The sequence below is a fragment of the Anabrus simplex genome, chromosome 2, assembly GCF_040414725.1.
Source record: "Anabrus simplex isolate iqAnaSimp1 chromosome 2, ASM4041472v1, whole genome shotgun sequence".
Lineage (NCBI taxonomy): Eukaryota > Metazoa > Arthropoda > Insecta > Orthoptera > Tettigoniidae > Anabrus > Anabrus simplex.
In genome coordinates this window covers 934,673,379-934,694,744 of record NC_090266.1, presented here as the reverse complement: position 1 = coordinate 934,694,744, position 21,366 = coordinate 934,673,379, and the positions used below count along the sequence as shown (strand labels likewise).

The window sequence follows — 21,366 nt, the reverse complement described above, 5'->3', positions numbered from 1 at the left end:
CCCACTCATACAGTTTGAACATTATCAAAGGAAGCATACTACATTACAACCATTATTTTCTAATTAATGATAGCGAACTGTGGACACAGGTAAGTGATGAGTGAATGGCTATTCCTCAGGATATTATTAAAACGTTGTTTGTTTAGAAGTCCCAACGAATGCAGTGCATTGTTGCATTGTACAATCCAGAGGTGAGCACGTTACTTATTGATTAATTTTGCACACTTTGTATACATGAGAGTGAAATATTAATAAATTAATAATTAGTGCATAAGAAATACATGCTATGAAAGTCTGAATGTCTGTTGGTGTTCAGGTATAATATTATAACGAAGAGCGCTTCGTAAGGTAACCTCAACTAGTCATTTCTAAAAGTTAATAACAATGAAAACCTTGTCGTGAGATTGTAAGGTACCGAGTTTGATCAATTGAATACACAGAAAGTTAAATACTATTGACTATAAATTATTTTAGATTGTATAAAATTAAGAGAGTTTTAATAAATGCAAGTATCAACAGGAAGTGATGGTGATTAATGATTTAAAGGGTAGTACAACCCTATTCTGATTATCCGCGAAAAACTTATTTTCAATGAACAAGTGATGTAGGTCGACACGCTGAATAATACCTTTCTAAGTAATATTAAGATAACAACGGTAGAGAACAAATTATGCTACTGTAGACAAAATAAATAGATCAGTCACACTGACTCCATTGATATTATTTGCTGTATTGTAACACTCTTTCATTTATGTCTATAATTCGTATGCTACAATGTCTAGTACAAATCCGTTGCAGTGTTCTAGTGTTGTTTCAATAACTTGAATAATTCATCTCTATCTCAGGTAGAAATCCCTAAGCAAGGATTATCAGCGTAAAGGAGAGGTTTAGAATGTACATCTTTGTCTGAATTATTATTATTAACTGCAAAGAAAGAATGAATCGAGCTTATACCATAGAAGAATGAAACCATTCGATGGACACTAAGTGTCTTCCATAAGTTATCACGTAGAATAAAGTTAAAGAAAACAGTATGAATAATAACTATTTCTCTATGGTTTAGTGATTTTTTTGTCACTTATGTTTAAATCTTGCCATTACTATGTAATAGGTACTGGCATTGAGAAACTAAAAACTTTACCCAAGAGTACGTGCTGCAAGAGTTATGGTTTCAAAGTCAATTCATAAACATGTTTCTATTTTAATATTTGTCCCCAGTAATATTTCCAAATACTTAATCTACCTTTCAATAATGTATCAGCTCAAACGACAAAGATCAAGTAAGTACGAAGGTCTTAGTACAGCATTTGTAGAACCACTATCAAGTTAATACAACAGTACCTGGCAATCTGAGGAGGCACTTGTTCTACAGCATCACGGAGTGGTAGTGCACGTGTTCCAAATGTTGGTTGAAGATGTGCCCTCTGGATGGGTAGTGGCAGAGGTGGAGGCGGCTGTTCCACAGCAGCTCGAATGAATGATCGTTGTGCTATAACAGCCTGTTGCACCAGCAACAGGATTACTGGGGCCAGCATGCCCTGCAACCAAGAATATACATTTAAAGCACCATACACTCTATATAACAGGCTATATTATTGTGCAATAAACACTTTTGTGGCAATACAAAGGCAGCTGTAAATCAGACCCATATTCTTGAGAGTACAGGTAATAGAGAAGCTAGTGTCATGTGTATAATTATAATTTCTTTGTCCAAGGATTGGGACTAGCGCACAGCAATTTCCCGCTACTCTCTTGTAGAGTAGCGCTCTTGGCTTATCTGTGCTATATAGTCATAAAACAAGTTGCATTTTAATCCTTAGGGGAATGCAAGCAGATCACACAGCGTCGCATCTTTATAAAGATATAAAGTACCTCGAATGAAGAATTATTCCTTCAAAGGGAAGATCACATATGTAAAACATTATCATCAACAGTTAGAAAGGAAACAGGTGCTCTTTTAGAGCGTCAGGTATCGGAGAGTGACAAATACATAACAACTTGACCATTTAAGATCTAGGTCATATAGATATACCTTATATCATATACCATGCACAAAGGAATCTTCACCACCGCAGCAGGAATTTGTAAAGCAACGATGATTAACCTATCATGTTCTCGTCAAAATTCTCTTTCCCTTGTGCCACATAGTTGTTTTGCTATTTAGACTTTAATTTTTTATGATGATAATTTCGAGTCGCAGTGGTCATGCTTAGTTTTCAACAGCTACAGAAATATATGTATGAACGGAAATGGCTTAGTACGGCTAAACACCGCTCTTAGACCGAAGAAAAGAAGAAGTGTCGAATAAAGGTTCAAATATAGAAATCTTCTAACATTTCTCAAAAAGAACAATGTTCCGTAACTAAAGTAGAAATATCGTCAGCTGATTATTACGTGCATTTGAAATTGTACCTTTCAACTTCATAACTCACTAAATATGGCATGGAAAATATTCAGAACATATTACACTGTTAGAGTGGAAATGTTAGGAAGAGAAGACTATGCCAATGAGGCCAGGAATTGAGATACCATTCATATAAAAAGATACAGCAGGACGAGAGTATATTTTAAAGCTTCAGCAATAACAGTATCTGAAGCACTCTAGATATTGAGTAGGAGTAACAACTTCAAGTAGAAGTTAAAGTAGTAAAGAGTAAACAGAGTACAAATTATGAAATTTCACAACTTATCACACAGCTTCATTAATAATTTATTTAAAATTAAATTATGCTTTAAGATATATTTTGTATATGTGAAATTTCTTTTAAATAATTTCGTCCTAATTTTCCCCTTAACCTGGAGATGTCATTAATTATTTTCTCGTTATAGGGCAAGGGGGCAGGCGGTTTGATGCACATTCGAGAACGTGAAGGTGTTTTCGGAAGGACGTTGGTTCGATTACGTGTAAGGAAATCGAGAAATGTAGAAACGAAACTTCCACTTCGGAGAGGCACACGGCACTGGGGTTTACTTAGGCTGCACTAGAAATGAATACTGGTACCAGTTTAATTCCCTAGGGTGGCTGGGCTTAGAGGTAGAGTTTACCGACAGCGGAATACATTACCTCCTACTACTTCAGGGGCCTTTAGGGAGATGAATTTGTCTTCTCTCATTAAAATCATGGCATACCGTACACGTACTGAGATGTAAGGTACACTAATCACCATACCCTTGATGTAGGCTAGGACCCTAAATTAGATATTCTGTCTGCATAGAGTTTATTTGAGGAACGAATAGTTCTTTTTGGATTCATAATATTTCCATGTCTCTAACCCTGTATGTTTAAAGTATTTTGTTTTTAATTATCCCAGCAGTTTGTAAACAGAAACTGAATTATTATTATTATTATTATTATTATTATTATTATTATTATTATTATTATTATTATTATGCATCAATTAATCCATGCTTACCTGTTCACTTTTAAACTACTTCTCCATTAAAAAGAACCATATTAGTTTGTAATTGGATGTTTGGATGAATTGGCTAGGCGCTTGCCTCACGTGCTCAAGGTTGTAGGATCGAATTCCGCTGCACTCCGTTAGGGTTTAAAAGTGATGAAGTGCGAGAAACTATGTCAGAAGATTCACTGATATAATCATAAACCCAATTTCAGTGTAAAATTCCAGGAATCCAGTAGCTCTTTAGGGCGCTTGTAGAAGAGGGACATTGAAAACTTGACATTATTAAATATTCGTTTGAGGATTATGATCGTAGTCTTCATTTACAATATTTACTTTATGAATGCCAGTATTCAGTCTTCAGACAGCCTTCTTCGTTTCTGGGAGGGTTAAATTACACTCCATTATAAGACTGGGAAACTACAGCACTCGGAGACATGAAGCAATCCTGAGTGGAGTTTCACAGTGTCTTTTAAGTACTCTCTGTATGAAAATTTTTAAGATAGTACTCTATTTTCAGTACCGGTGATCTACTCTAGTCCTAGATGCAAGCAGTTTCGCGTACACATACAGAATCCATAGCTCCCATGTGCACAAGCAGATGGAACTGATAAGTAAAGACATCCGATAACATTTCTGGATCAACAAATATAACACGTGCAAGGCTGAGTAGTTCATACGGTAGTGCTGGCCTCCTGAACTCAAAATGGTGAATTTTATCCCAATTCAGTCCACTGATATTTGAGGTTGCCTAAACACACCAACCCCGTGTCGGTTGATTAACTGAAAAGTAAAAAACACCTACGGGACAAACTTTCGGCACCTCGGAGTCTTTGAACCATAAAAGTAGTTAGTAGTAGGTAAAACCATCTATTGATGAAATCCCATTCACATATGTAAAGTTTAATTGACTCTGGTACACCTATATTCACGACTTTCAACAAACGAGGTGGCTATGTAGTACGGGTATTTTATCTGAAAGCTTGCAAATTCAGGAGATGGAGAGGTTTGAAACATACCGTCGGAAGCCTTGAAAATATACTTCCATGGTCCCCCATTTTCACACGTGTTAAAGACTTGCGCTGTACCTTAACTAAGGTGAGGCCGCTACCTTTTCATCTCTAGCCTTTTGCTATCCCAGTATCACCGAAAATATACCTCTGCCAGTGCGTGAAAAAGTTAGCAAAAAGAAATAACATGTACTATGACGCATGTTAAGGTCCACTTATTCGAAGCAGGTAATGCAATGTCTTATGTCGCTGCCGATGCTTATAACAACCTTACATTATTTCTTCTTGCTATGTTAATGCTGAGATAATAATTTGTTACAATATCTGAGTTGTTTAACCCAACCAATAATAACGGCTAGACACATTACTGTGGATAGAACAATAACTCATGTTGGTAAAGTGATATCAAGTTAATGAAGATAAGAGGCAAGTTTTCCCAAGGTCCTAATTGAAACAACAAGGACACTCATACACATTTTGGATAGTGCAGTTACAGAAGATTAATTTTAAATACTGAGAAGGAATAAGAATAAGAATTAATCTGGAACTACGAGCATATCAAAGTAAAGTCAATCTTGAAGTTTATTCAATTATTTATCTTGAGAAATAATTCATAATGCTTCGAATTTTACGTGGAAACCGAACAACTGGGTCGTACTTTCTTTTCTCCGAAATATTTTCTTTCATTGACCAAGACTAGAACTGAGGACGCCGTAGTGAAACGCTGGTAGCGATGTCATTCATCTACCAGGTCTGCATGGAACAGTTGGGAATTTCACAACAGAATTGCTAGATGCTTGGCATTTTGTTGACGTGCAGGGTGCTTGAACCTAGAATTCATTTTACACATATTTACCGTAATCACACTGCTTTGTAATCCTTGAAATAGGAAATTTGCTTCATCTGGCGAGGTACTCTTTAGTGTTTCTAGCGAAGTGTTTAAAACATCGATGTTAATTTATTTAAATGTTTCGTAGTTTTAGAGAAAACAAACGATAGCAGAACAAGGGCAAAAGTGTTGACCTCCACATAAACTTTGGTATCAAAGGAAGTTTGTTAAAATAGGGCGGATTTTATGTAGTAATAGTTTAGTCTGTAAGAATTATTTCGATCATACCCACGGTGTCCTGCATCCCGCATAGCACGCATAAACAATAGGGTACGACACGACTGTCATCCGGTCAGAATCCATAAGAGGCGACTATTTTTAATCGTGCTACGCCTATTTCATAAAAGTAAGCAGAACTCACGTAAAAAAATATCATGTTAATGTTAATCGTTGTATTTAATAAAAGCAGAAATCGTGTAAAATGTTTGCCTTAATGATCAAGTTGTTGAGACAGCGTCTCGTGAAAATCTTAATCAGCGGTGCTTCGTACCTGATTTGAGCAGTTGGGCCGTTTCAAGTACTTCCACCGCGTATTCTCCCTGTATGGTATATCCAGTAGTAAGAGAAAGTTAATATCATGAGTTCTCAGTCACGATATACTGTAGTTAGCACGAAGGAAATTAGTTTTCAGAATAATGTACCTCTACGTCATGCTGTAATCAAACAGAATGTGTTCTATGGTAGTGAATTCATGTGTTAGGGCTAAGAAATACGAATATCATGAGGGTAATTATTAGCACGATTTGGTGGGAACAATAGCAGGACGATGATTATGTATTTAATAGATAAAGGTTCAGTTCCCTTCCTCAGACTGAATAGCATCTTAACATTCTTGTAACGGTTGTCGAGAAGTAGGAACGAGCTATAAGGAAAGCTTGAGTGTGATTGCTGCCTGGGAGACTGGTTACCTCGGATCGAGTAGGGGTATTTCAGTCGCCTTGACAAAGAATACTGCAATGTATTCGAAACGTCGGCAAACTGTTCGCAAAGTACAGAAAATAACAACACATTTCAACCTGTAAACTAAACTAAATACTTCTGGGTTTAAAACCAGCGGCTAAGCCACTGAGATAAACACGCTTCCCTCTCCAAGGATAAATAAGGATTATAATTACGTGTGGCTATTGCTAGCCTGAAGCAGCCCTTGTAAGACAGAGCCTCCGATGAGGGTGGGCGGCGTCTGCAGCAAATAGGAAACTGCATGTTAGTGTGGTGGAGGTTAGTGTCGTGTGTGACGTGATAGCTGCAGAAATGTTGGGAAGAGCACAGATATTCAGTCTGCGTGCCATGGGAATTGAGCGTTTACAATGAAAAGACCTGGATGTGGCCGAAAGTTGAATATGGATCCGAAAACCGAAGGTCCAGTCGCTGACTACTTATCCATGGAACCAGTCACTAAGGATAAATGCTAATCCATAATACCAATTTTATTATTTACTTTGAGAAAGAAATCCTGCGCTGGCAACACGTGCTCGGCGGAGGGCAGATATTTCGATCCTATTCCTTCATTTCAGCATCATACAAAGACATATTTACTCTTCCAGAAGTGTTTCAAAATTGTATCTCTAGATCCTAATTGCTCCTAAATAACGACTGATGATGAACTATTGAACACTTCGACAATGAATAAGTGTGTGTTCGTCAAAGAAAATGTTGTGATTCATTCAGAATATGAATGTAAACGAAGGGAATGTTTTGAAGATTATGGCTCACTTTAGCTTGTCTCAGTACTTACCGATGTGACTTGAAAACAATTCGAAAAACATCACCTCATTTCTTAACTCATTTCTTAATAGTGTTACAGGCAATATCTTAATATACAATAAAATAGTTTCTTTCTACTACAGAATGTTAACGGTGGTTCTGTGGACCCTGCAGACGTTTTCCTTTAGTATGACTCATTTTCAGCCCACGACACCGGAATATGGAATATAATATGTTTTCAGTATAACTGTACCGTCAGCACTCAATTTGTCTTCATGAGCATGGATAGTACAACTTACTACAAGCTGCTTCCCTATTGTTTCTAGGAGCCTTGTTAGACTTCATATCGATGCATTCACAGTAATTATACTTTATTATAGTCCATTGGGACAGTATGGGCATCATTTACCGTGAGGATACCAAGCTCAACACTGTGGAATATCACTAGGTAAAAATTCCCCAGTTCATTATTAAGCTAAAAGGATTACAGTAGCTCAATGAAAAAGGCTTTTGTTTTTGATATAGAAATATTGATGTTCGATGCCTTGTATTTCAACATTCATAATCGTGTCCCGAGTATTATATGTCTCTTTTAGCGATCCAGTTAAAGGTGAAAGTAATTACTGCACAGAACAGATTTCCTGTCCATAAAGGCTGTTGGAAAGAATTCGTGAACCCCCAGAGGAGGTGCTCTTAGTATTTTTCTTATGATCTGTGTTGTAGTAGAAGGCAAATATATTTTCGTCGTCACAGATTGCTGTACTGTAATTTGAGTTTTCAGTTAACGCAATCTTAGTCTTTTTACCTTAACAGCAAATCTTGAATTAGTCCACATGCAACGAGGTATAAGACTAGAAACAAGTACAATTTCAATTGATTCGGATATTAACGGATTTCCCGATCCCGTTTCTATCTTCCAGAAAAATGCTGGTATCATGTTCTACTTCAAGTTCTGTGATACTTTTATTAGCCCAAAATAATTATAATTACTCGACTGTAATCATTACGATAGCGTAAGAAAACAGAAAACGTGCCCCACATATTTCATGAAATTATTGAACGTGACGGAGCGTGATAGATGTGTGACATGGTTAGTGGCTTTCCACTAAAATGACCGCGCTTCGGAATTCTAGAAAGGAAACGAAACGCATCTGATATTATAATTTAGTATTAAACAGGAAGTATCATGGCTACAATCGCGATATCGACTATCGCGTAAAGCTTCAAGCTTCCCTTTTATAAGATGTGCTGTTGACGGGCCTTCAAATAATGCAAAAAGAAAGAAGCTAATACCGTTCGTCGATTTTCCCTTTATGGATTTCTCCAAAGTGTAAGCTAATCACAACTGCAACAACCAGAGAAGTAAAATGTATGAAATTCATTCCCATTGTCGTGAAGTAAGATGCCTGGGTTAGAATCCCACCATCAACCATCATTCAGTGGTTTCTCCTTTTAACATCAGACAAATTCTGGAAAGATGTCTTCCTTAAGTCCGCAGTTCACTTAATTGCAGTGCATACATTGGCACTAGCATGGATACCACATGAGGATAGTTTATCGTACATAATTCATATTCATAGCAACTACATGAGACTGATGAACACGATGATCCAATCTTCAAACAACAACAATAAAAACAACAACAAAACCGACAACAACTGTATCCATTACATAGTCCTAGTACCGGTACTGTTATTTCTGGTGGGGTGGTAATAGTAAATAAGGTATTCCTTGGGAATTAATGTTCTGAAATATCCAATTACCCCGTTAAAATTATAAATTTCTATCCATAGTCACGTTTTCTCCTCAGACTTTTCTTTTCTTTTGATCTTAATAACGCTGGACTTTTAATTTATATTGCCATGTGCAATATGAGTAGTTTGGAGCAGCGACCACCAACTGGCTCTAAAACGTTCTTAGATAAATATATGAATCTGGGAGCGAATAACTGTTACAGTTTTGTAATGGACTCAGGATGGACTTCTAATTCAGTATAAGAGAACAAAAACAGAGCGAGTGGTTGTGTGGTTTGAGTCACATAGCTGTCAGGATACATTCGGGAGAAAGTGGGTTCGAACTCCACTGTCGGTAACCTGCATTTTCCGTGGATTCCCATTTTCACACCATACCTTAATTAAGGAAACGGTCATTTCCTTCGAACTCCTAGCCCTTCCTTATCCCACCGTCACCATAAGACATATGACGTGAAGCAAATTGTAAAACAAATCCTGTATTATAGGCCCAAGTGACGCATACACACATATTTTCATTACAGACTGTTACATTTTCAAGTTCCAAAATCCCCTCCTCATTAATTAATTCTGAGGCTTTTATATTGCTTTTACTTGCTAGATGGCTACATATTCAGACCATCATTTCTTCTTCCCGTTCGCTTAATTTTTGTGTGTATTACTCTCGAGAATCAGCTTCTCATAACATAGCCTTAATACACTGACTGACAGAGCAAATGCAACACCAAGAAGGAGTGGTCAGAAATTTATGCCAATTGCAGGGTAGACTGACGTCACTGAGGTATGCTCATGATGTGAAATGCGCCGCTGTGCTCCGCACGTAGCGAACGATAAATGGGACACGGCGTTGGCGAATGGCCCACTTCGTACCGTAATTTCTCAGCCGACAGTCATTGTAGAACGTGTTGTCGTGTGCCACAGGACACGTGTATAGCTAAGAATGCCAGGCCGCCGTCAACGGAGGCATTTCCAGCAGACAGACGACTTTACGAGGGGTATGGTGATCGGGCTGAGAAGGGCAGGTTGGTCGCTTCGTCAAATTGCAGCCGATACCCATAGGGATGTGTCCACGGTGCAGCGCCTGTGGCGAAGATGGTTGGCGCAGGGACATGTGGCACGTGCGAGGGGTCCAGGCGCAGCCCGAGTGACGTCAGCACGCGAGGATCGGCGCATCCGCCGCCAAGCGGTGGCAGCCCCGCACGCCACGTCAACCGCCATTCTTCAGCATGTGCAAGACACCCTGGCTGTTCCAATATCGACCAGAACAATTTCCCGTCGATTGGTTGAAGGAGGCCTGCACTCCCGGCGTCCGCTCAGAAGATTACCATTGACTCCACAGCATAGACGTGCACGCCTGGCATGGTGCCGGGCTAGAGCGACTTGGATGAGGGAATGGCGGAACGTCGTGTTCTCCGATGAGTCACGCTTCTGTTCTGTCAGTGATAGTCACCGCAGACGAGTGTGGCGTCGGCGTATAGAAAGGTCAAATCCGGCAGTAACTGTGGAGCGCCCTACCGGTAGACAACGCGGCATCATGGTTTGGGGCGCTATTGCGTATGATTCCACGTCACCTCTAGTGCGTATTCAAGGCACGTTAAATGCCCACCGCTACGTGCAGCATGTGCTGCGGCCGGTGGCACTCCCGTACCTTCAGGGGCTGCCCAATGCTCTGTTTCAGCAGGATAATGCCCGCCCACACACTGCTCGCATCTCCCAACAGGCTCTACGAGGTGTACAGATGCTTCCGTGGCCAGCGTACTTTCCGGATCTCTCACCAATCGAACACGTGTGGGATCTCATTGGACGCCGTTTGCAAACTCTGCCCCAGCCTCGTACGGACGACCAATTGTGGCAAATGGTTGACAGAGAATGGAGAACCATCCCTCAGGACACCATCCGCACTCTTATTGACTCTGTACCTCGACGTGTTTCTGCGTGCATCGCCGCTCGCGGTGGTCCTACATCCTACTGAGTCGATGCCGTGCGCATTGTGTAACCTGCATATCGGTTTGAAATAAACATCAATTATTCTTCCGTGCCATCTCTGTTTTTTCCCCAACTTTCATCCCTTTCGAACCACTCCTTCTTGGTGTTGCATTTGCTCTGTCAGTCAGTGTATATCAGTGAATACGTACCCACTGAGTTCATTAGTCACTAGATCATTCATGTTTTTTCACTGTTCGTATTTCTCCGGGTAAATAACCTTTTTAAAAACGATAGCTTCATACCTCTTTCAACAGTATTTATAATCTGAATAGCATGCCTCGTTGTTTTTATTGACATTTTAATTACCATTCTTTGTGTTTGTTAATTTAATGCAACGATGCGTAGATTTAATTTCCGCTTACTCGCGTAGGTCCCTATCCATACTTGCTCTAGCCATTGGAGAAACTTTAACTTTCATTGTTCATCATTTCATATGGGGCCGATAACCTTGAAGTTAGGTCCCATAAAACAGCAATCATTACTATCATCATCATAAATATCAGCAGCAGTATAATCTCTTGCAAATAATTTATATCAAAATCTGTTCTTCTTTTCAATTCTGAACGATGTGCAGATGGTTCTGCCTCAGACTAACTTCATTCAATACTTCTCCATACTCCCCGAGAGATGTTATTTGCGTCTCAAATTAGGAGAAAGTCGCCTAAACTGCCGAGCGAAATGATGTTTGCTACGTCTTTTACTATCTTTCTGGTTTCCTTATCGCATTCCCTCAATCTCAATTCGCGATTCGTTAGACAGTAAGTTTTTAACAGGTCATTTCATTTTCAGCAGTTTATTATTTATTTATTTATTTATTTATTTATTTATTTATTTATTTATTTATTTATTTATTTATTTATTTTCCATAAATTGTAGATACAATTCAGGGATGGTGAATGGAGAAAGGGCATAGCCCCACATACACGAATGTGCCTCCATCTCCCAGACTGTCTGTATATATTCCCATCTAACTCTCGGAGAGTACTGAAATTTTTAGCACCAGGTTAACAGTAAAGATCAGGTGTCCAACATCAAAGCACCGGGCCAGTTGGCCGTGCGGTTAGGGGCGCGCAGCTGTGAGCTTGCACCCGGGAGGTAGTGGTTTCGAATCCCACTGTCGGCAGCCCTGAAGATGGTTTTCCGTGGTTTCCCACTTTCACACCAGGCAAATGCTGGGTCTGTACCTTAATTAAGGCCACGGCCACTTCCTTCCAACTCCCAGCCCTTTCCTATCCCATCGTCGCCATAAGACCTATCTGTGTCGGTGCGACGTAAAGCCACTAGCAAAAAAAGCAACATCATAGCTGACACATTTAACGAATGGACTGGAAGTACTAAATTGAGTACTTTTATGTTGAGTCATAGCGAGTACTACCGACAACATCCGAACAGATGCTGGGGTGCTTACTTTATTCCACTCTTCGGCCCAAATGATTACGGTCACGCACTATTTTACAGGTGCCGCGACAATCTAATCGGCAGTCAGTTTCCAAGCATGCAAGTTCACAAGGTCAATCATTACCATATCTTCATAAAGTTGGGAAGAACTTGAATATTCGGACCAGTAGCCAGAATTATAGACTAGCTTCATCTGCATCCAAAGTTACTAAAAGTAGACTTGTAGTTTTACGTGACTGTTGATATCGTGAACACCGAGAAAGTTGGCCGTGCGGTTAGGGTTGCGCAGCTGTGAGCTTTCATTCGGGAGATAGTGTGTTCGAACCCCAATGTCGGTAGCCCTGAAGGTATTTTTCCGTGCTTTACATTTTCACACCTTAATTGAGGTCACAGCCACTATCTTCCCACTCCTAGTCCTTTCCTATCCCATCGTCACCGTAAGACCTGCCCGTGTCAGTGCGACGTAATACAAATTGTGGTAGATTTCGTGATCATAGCCATGGGATCTTGGAATCCGAACCATACGGACGCGATTTTCCATTCCAAAAATCCCACGCGCATTAGAAGGGATTCAAACCGCGGCCATCTCAGTGAAAACCCAGTGACAATGCCACTCGTCTATCCGAAGTTACCCATTTGTAACCCACAGGGAGAAAAGTTTTCAATGTCGAACTACTGAGGTAACAAATCAGTTAACTAGCACTGGGCTTTCCTCGTGGGAAGTAAATAGCACGAACTCTAAAGCAGTCCATTAAGGCCTTGTTTAATGTGACACATCGTAATCATGTGTTTGTTCAAGAAGCCTCAAGCAGCAATCAGGCCACGTGTTACACAAAACGTTAACGACTTATTTATATCTGAAGATAATAACATCTCGGCGCGTGTCTCATGTCAGCTGCTCCCCCTTTCTGATCCCCCGAGCCCATCCTTTTCCTGAGTAGGTCTCCTCGACACAAGACCTACGGTCATCTGCATGCTGTACTTTTAATCCTGCACGGTAAGATTGAAAAGCAACATAATTTAGAGGTCTGAGTTGGGAATTCTGGAGCTGACAGAGAGTATTTTAATGGATGATTTTCTCAGTGTTTCTCTGTAACTGCTTCAGTCAACTGTTGAGATATCTGATTTGGGATCCAGGGGGATCTATTCCTATCCTACGTTAAAACAACATGCAGGCCTAGCTCCATGTCACACATGTTATGTTCTTCTTTTTCTATCGCATTTCCAGCACCTGTGGAGTTGCCGGTGCGAACTGCGTCGCACATATGGATTTGGCCCTGTTTTACGGGTGGATGCCCTTCTTGACACCAAACATATACGGAGATGTAATCACCATTGCGTGTTTCTGTGGTGGTTGGTATTATGATGTGTTGTCTACATATGAAGAGCAGAGTGTTGGGACATACACAAACACCCAGTCCTCAAGCCAGAAGAATTAATCAGAAGCGATTAAAATCCCCGACTCGGCTGGGAACCGAACCCGGGACCCTCTGAACCAAAGCACAGTACGCTGACCATTCAGCCAACGAGTCGGACCATGTCACACGTGTTATAAACAGAGAAAATCCATATACTGCATATAATTAATAACATACTTAAAATGAAATGTTTAGACCCAATAGTGACATGGAACGTGTTCTGGAAGCAGCATTTACGAATGGAAATGACTTGCTAGTGCTACAGATAGAATCAGAGGGGAACTACTGCTTTGGTGTTTATAATGGGAAAAATACACACTAACGAAAGGCTAAATACATCTTTTTAGCTTCAAGTTATATAAATTTATTATCAAAATTAGCCTTTTCGAAGAGAAATACGCTAATTATCGTTGAAAAGTTTGTGAGAAAGATGAAATATGATACTTGACCTCCCACTCCCACACCTTCAATGTTTCTACAACACATAAAATGAGCTATTAAATTAATAATATTAAAAATTGATTTTCCTTTTTCTTTTTTAAATTATGTAAAGCATTTTTCTGTCATTTCTCTCAATTTTCTTCCGTTTCTTGACGTCATGTTTATATTTATAGATGAAATATCCTCCACTTCCATCTTCCACGACCTTCCTTAGCCTAAACACCCATGGACGTAATTCTGAATAAATCAAAATGCAACTTGTGAATATTTTATAATTCAGAATATAACTCATTTGAACAATTCAGTGGCACGTGTAAAATCTTTATTACTCCATTGCAAAAATCGACTTCTTTCCAGCACTTTATTCACAATCCCTTCTCGTTTAAGGGAGCTATGTTAACTGGGAAGAACTATGTGTGAAGAAATTGTATTGCTAACCACTCTGTCCCACATAGTGCCCAAGTCACAACAACCTTCATAGCCAGTACGGAGATGACTTGACTGTATTTATATGAATATACAATTCAAACTGAAAGTTTGTCTGGGTCTTTAAGTAGGATTCCTTAGTTGGAATTTACATCATCTAAGACGACCAGCTTATTTTCCTTCCACTGTATTGTTCTTTCTTGATTTTATTCAAAAGTCGGAAATAGGAACTCAAGACTTATAGCAACGCTGATATATAATTGAGACAGCTCGCATGAGTGAGTGGCTCAAGACGGTAGAGCAGTGGATTTCTGAGCCCAGGTTGGTGGGTTCGATCCCGTCTCAGACCGGTGGTATTTGAAGGTGCTGAAATTCGCCAGCATAGTGTCGGCAGATTTGCTGGTACATTAAATAATTCCTACGGGACAGAATTCCGGCACCTTAGCATCTCCGTAGACCATAAACATACGTGGACCACGCGAAGTAAATGATTTTCTTCATCTCCTTGTCTTCCAGTATTTCTTCATTATTTCACTACTTTCCCTCCTTCTTTTCTCCATCCAGACAGATTTCCTTTGCTTCTTCTCTTCCTCTTCGAATCCCCCAAACTCCTTTATCCGTTTTCTGAAAATAGTTCTGTATAATATTTCGTTTCTTGTGACCCCCATCTCATCCATATCCTGTTTAACTTTGATGAACCATCGGATTTGTGTTTTGGTTTTCCTTTATCGAAATGATTAAATAATACTCTCTTCGTTCGCCTCTCTGGATTCATCCGGACCAAATGGCCTTAAAAGGCAATCCTCCTTTTTCTGATGCTGTCAGAAAGATTTTGATTTTTCAAATAAATTTCTTGATTGTTCCTCTTCCTCCATTCATTTTTCTTTTTCTTTGGACCAACCTTAGTAGTTTTCTTTTGTTCTCATCAACTTCTCCTTTTTTGTTTAAGACCAAACATTCAGTTGCATACAGGCACTCCGGTTTTATGACGGTGTTCTAATGTTGAAGTTTTGCTTTTATTGACATGGATTTGTTGTAAATATCTTCAGTTAATTGATAAGCTAGTTCCATTTCTTCTCATATTGTTTTGTTTGCATCTTTATGAAGACCATTAGGCTGAATTATTTATCCGATATATTTAAGTTTGTTTACTTTCTTAATTTTTCCACATTTCATATTGAGATATTTTGGAGCCTCTTAGATGTTTGTCATTAATTCCGTCTTGTCAAAATTCATTTGTATTATTATTACTACAACTGAGACAATTCTTGACTTGGCCACCCTTAGCACAGGGGACATTTTACGTTGTTAAATCCACTACCATGTTATTCTACATTACAGGTCGGCAAATGACGGTAATACTGACCCGCAAAACATGTTAGTATGTGTTGTGCAAACTTCAGCCATTGTTGAGAGTTATAATAATGATTTCGTGTGGCTATTTCTAGCCGAGTGCAGCCCTTGTACGGCAGACCCTCCAATGAGGGTGGGCGGCATCTGCTATGTGTAGGTAACTGCGTGTTATTGTGGTGGAGGATAGTGTTATGTGTGGTGTGTGATTTGCAGGGATGTTGGGGACAGCACAAACACCCAGCCCCCGGGCCATTGGAATTACCAATGAAGATTAAAATCCCCGAACCGGCCGGGAATCGAACCCGGGACCCTCTGAACCGAAGGCCAGTACGCTAACCATTCAGCCAACGAGTCGGACATTGTTGAGAGTTGATGGGTGGGTATTATTTGTACTGTGAAGGGTTAAGGACCTCATAATATTATTAATAATATAAAATAATAATAATAATAAATAAATAATCAACTTGCTTTTTTATTCTTCTTCCACCGCTTTTCGTATGTTTTACAGCCGGCTGCCCTTCCTGACGAAAATCATATTTAGAGAGATGTATTCACCCTTGTGTGTGTGCTGGTAGGTAGTGTGGTGTGTTGTGTGAATAAGAAGGAATGAATATTGAGCCAAAACACAAACACCTAGTCTCCGAGTCAGAGGAATTAACCAAAAGTAGCTAAAATACCCGACCCAGCCCGGAATTGAACCCACCGCCTTCTGAAACGAAGAACTTAACTCTGAATACTCGGCCATGGAGCCAGATGATCTTGATGGTGATGATAATAATAATAATAATAATAATAATAATAATAATAATAATAATAATAATAATGTTACTTCTTTTACGTCCCGCGGTTTGAGGAGACGCCGAGATGCTTGAGCACTTTCAGATACCACCGGACTGAACGGGGATCCAACCCACCAAATTGGGCTCAGAAAGCCCGAAAACTACTCAGCCCATCTGTCTCAATTTACGTCAGCGTTACAAGTCTCGAGTTCCTATTTCAATATTTTGAACACATTCAGGAAAGATTATCTCGCGACTCAGACCAATACAGAGGAAAGAAAATGACCTGATCGCCGTTCATGATGTAAACTCCAACTAAGGAATCCTATGAAATATTCATACAAATAAAGTAAGGAATAGCGTTCTACCGTCTGAGCTACTCACATCGACCCCCATCTGATAGGAATGGAATCCGGAGTAAGAATACTTCTTAATGATATATACTGTGCAGTATTTGAAATTGCTATTTATATTAAGAGACATTTAAGAGGAATTTTTCCCACGAAAGTGGTTCTTTAACGTGCCAGAACTTGTATTAACACTGGTCTCACATATTAAACTCGCTTAAATGCCAACCGACTGCGTAAGGATTTGCTCCGGAAACTGTTAGTTGAGAGGAGTAACTCAACCATCTACGCTACGCAACCAGAACGGCGTTCATTCGCAGAATGTCCGACTCGTTGTCCGAATGGTCAGCGCCCTGGCCTTCGGTTCAGAGGGTCCCGGGTTCGATTTCCGGCCGGGGCGGGGATTTTAACCTTAATTGGTTAATTCCAATGGTCCGGGGGCTGGGTGTTTGTGCTGTCCCCAACATACCTGCAACTCACACACCACACATAACACTATCCTCCACCACAATAACACGCTGTTACCTAGAAATGGCAGATGCCACCCACCCTCATCGGAGGGTCTGCCTTACAAGGGCTGCACTCGGCTAGAAATAGCCACACGAAATTATTATTATATTCACAGAATATGCCACACGAAATTATTATTATATTCACAGAATATATAATTAAGGATATTTTCCGTCGTTCACAAGCTAGTCCACTCACGCACCGTAATAGGACGCAATATTTGTGGTCCAAATTCAGGTCACGGTGAGTTTCGAAGGTTATCAGGGACATGATTTTACCCTCCACCAAATACCATTCCAAACTAATGACAGAATGGTAGCTGATATAAATCCCGAGGCACGTTAATGTACTTGAGAGGCAATGACAGGTGATTTAAATTACACTCATAGACAACAAATAACACAAGATATTAGACAACATTCACACTTAGTAAATACGTGGAAGTGATGACTGCATTAGCCCCGGTATAGGTGAGTGGATGATACGGTTTAAGTGCTGGCCTTCTGAGCCCAAGTTAACGACCGAGCTCGATAGCTGCAGTCGCTTAAGTGCGGCCAGTATCCGGTATTCGGGAGATAGTAGGTTCGAACCCCACTGTCGGCAGCCCTGAAAATTGTTTTCCGTGGTTTCCCATTTTCACACCAGGCAAATGCTGGGGCTGTACCTTAATTAAGGCCACGGCCGCTTCCTTCCCACTCCTAGGCCTTTCCTATCCTATCGTCGCCATAAGACATATCTGTGTCGGTGCGACGTAAAACAACTAGCCAAAAAAAAAAAAAAAAAAACAAGTTAACGGGTTTGATCGCGGCTCAGTCCAGTGGCATTAAGTGTTCAAATACGTCAGCCTCATATCGGTAGACCTACTTGAACGTGAAGGAACCCCTACGGAGTGAAATTCCGGCACCTAGGAAACCGTGCAAGTAGTTAGTGGGTCGTAAAACTAATAACATTATTATTAGCCTAAGGAGATAACAATGAACCATTAACATAATAATGAAATATTCATCATATGTTTCTGTGTTTGGATGTCGTAAGGGGTGGGACGCCGATCTCTGTACCTCTCTCATGCGAACGGGCCAATCTCGAGCCACGAATGAAGAGTACAACAACCAGCAAGCTTGTGACAATATGCGGAACGCGAGAAGGAGGGAACGTGTTGTGTAGAATCGTTCCATTCACCTGGTTTTTTAATAGTTCCCAGAACGCGACTTCTTGGACACAGACCAAGAGTATGAAGGTATACAGATTGGGTGATCCTACATCTACAGTGAGGTTAACAACTCCTAAGTTATTTGGACTCTTTCAAGATCTCTGAAACTAGACAATACTGGGACTGGCCAGTATAATTATTTGTTACTTAATACAGCATACCTCAGAGCTCGGCACTAGTTACAGTAGACCCTAAAAAAATAGATACTGTAGGTAACTGATAGAAAACAATACAGACACACTGCGTTAAATACAAGACATGTCAACATTGAAAATGAAATGTTGTATGGCTTTCATTTCCGGGATATCCCAGGACGGGTTCGGCTCGCCAGGTGCAGGTCTTTCTATTTGACGCCCGTAAGCGACCTACGCGTAGTGATGAGGATAAAATGATGATGAAGACAACACTTACACCCAGATTCCGTGCCATTGGAATTAACCAATTAAGGTTAAAATCCTCGACCCGACCGGGAATCGAACCCGGGACCCTCTGAACCGAAGGCCAGGACGCTGACCATTCGGACAACGAGTCAACATTAAAATTACCGTATTAATATTGCTTTTATAATATTGGATAATAATGAGCCATGATAAAACTTTGTGTTGACGTTGTCGAGAACAATTATACAATAAGGTAGAGAGGTAAATAACGCACTGCAATAACTTAGAGCCGAAATTATAAATAATACATAGCAAATATTTCTTCAATCAAAACCCAAAAGCAAACTATTACATACAGAGCAAGTTGCTGCCTTGTTTGAGTCACGTAGCTATCAGCTTGCATTCGGGAGATAATGGATTCGAACCCCACTGTCGGTTGCCCTGAAGATAGTTTTCCGTAGTTTCCCACTTTCACACCAGGCAAATGCTGAGGCGGTACCTTATTTACGGCCACGGTCGCTTCCTTCCCACTCCTAGCCCTTTCCTATCCCATCGTGGCCATTCAAACCTATTTGTGTCGGTCGTACGTAAAGCAAATTGAAACAAAACTATGTACGTGTTTCACACATTCACATTCATGAATCCCCGTGATATAATGCATTACTTCGTATCCAACAGTGTAAATTAGACCTTTAAATATTAAAGTTTATTGCTTCATTAACTGTTATACCCTTTAAAATGTTAGGCAGAAAAAAATGTTGTGATACCTCTCTGCGGCTTTTATAAGGACAAGCGATATTCTTATTTTATGTGGTGAGCGATTGTACTGCTTGAAATATAGAAATCATAAAAATGTATTCCGTAGGCTACATGTCGGAAGCAAACGGCAAGGCGGTATCGATTTTTAACACCGACCTAAGCCGGGGTCGAACCCGTTATCTTGGAAGCAGAAGGATAATGGACGGATACGCGATGTAATAATAATAATAATAATAATAATAATAATAATAATAAAGTGAGTTTGCTACGCGTTACGAGACGTGAAGCTGTAACCTTGCATTCGGGAAATGGTGGGTTTGAACCCCACCGTCTGCAGCACTGACGATGATTTGCCGTGGTTCCCCGTTTTCATTCTAGATAAATTCCGGGAGCTGTATCTCAATTAAAGTCACGTCCGTTACCTTCTCAGTCGCAGCGTTTTTCTATCCCAGCGCCACCGACAATCTATGTGAGTTAATGCGGCGGAAACAATTAGCAACTAATTAAGTAAGTAAATAAGTAAATAAATAAATAAATAAATAAAAATAATAATCATGATCTGTTATACTGGAAGCCTTTTTATTGTCAGTTTCGACGTAGCTAATATAATATATAACTATATATAATATAATATATAACTTTGAAATTTAAAACATTTAATTACAACAGAAAGACGTGTTTCGTTCTTGAAAGAACACCAAAAGATTTAATCAAATCACACATTATTATTATTATTATTATTATTATTATTATTATTATTATTATTATTATTATTATTATTATTATTATTATTATTATTATATGTAAAGAATTGATTAAGATTATTAACAAATGTAAAACCATTTATGTAAAAAAATCCGTGTAACACTTATTAATAAATGGGAAATATTTGAAATTATCTCAATGATGCACTCCTATCATGCTTCCTCTTTCCTCAGCTATCCAGTGTGGACTGCCTATAAATTAAATTAATTAAATGTTTTCTTTCCACGTATTTTCTAATTGTACTCGTATTAATCTTGCACTAGTTTCCACAGACTGAAAAATTTCAAATAATTGATGATGATGATGATGATGATGATGATGATGATGATGATGATGATGATGGCCATCATCCAGTTACGGCATCATTGCTGATTTTGTTCCGAATTAATTTCATTTTTAGAGCATGTATAGCAGGCTCTTTCCCTTCCACAGGATCATGTGAGGTGGCTCATTAGTTATATGCTGTCTACTGTTCAAAACATCACTTAAAGAGGTTATCTACTATTATAATGCAAGTATCCCACGGGTATCATTTCCCTGCCACTCGTTAGAATTGCGAGATGATACAGAGGAGTTAGTAGCAGAAGCTCAAAATCATTAGAGCACCTAAATAAACGTGCTAAAAATGACAGGTAATTGTAAGCAAGCATTTAATGTAAATGTTAATTAATTTTAAGCGATAATTTATAGAACCTATAATTTTACGTGGAATACCATCTACTGGGATATGAAAACTTCCATTTGGAAACATCTCAATTGGACTGGACGAGATTCGAATCGCGGCCGACTTGGCGGAAAACTAGTGACAAAATAACTCAGTCATTTCGCCCAAAATCATG

At 39.6% G+C, this 21,366-nt stretch overlaps 1 protein-coding gene across 1 annotated transcript in view; it reads right to left on the bottom strand.

The window, feature by feature from the left end:
* Cht10 (Chitinase 10) overlaps nt 1-21,366 on the bottom strand; it is a 356,983-nt gene that overhangs the window by 193,108 nt on the left and 142,509 nt on the right. The window contains exon 3 of the mRNA XM_068226063.1: nt 1,342-1,538. Within this exon, the coding sequence (XP_068082164.1) occupies nt 1,342-1,538 (197 nt within the window). The remainder of the gene's footprint in view (nt 1-1,341; nt 1,539-21,366) is intronic.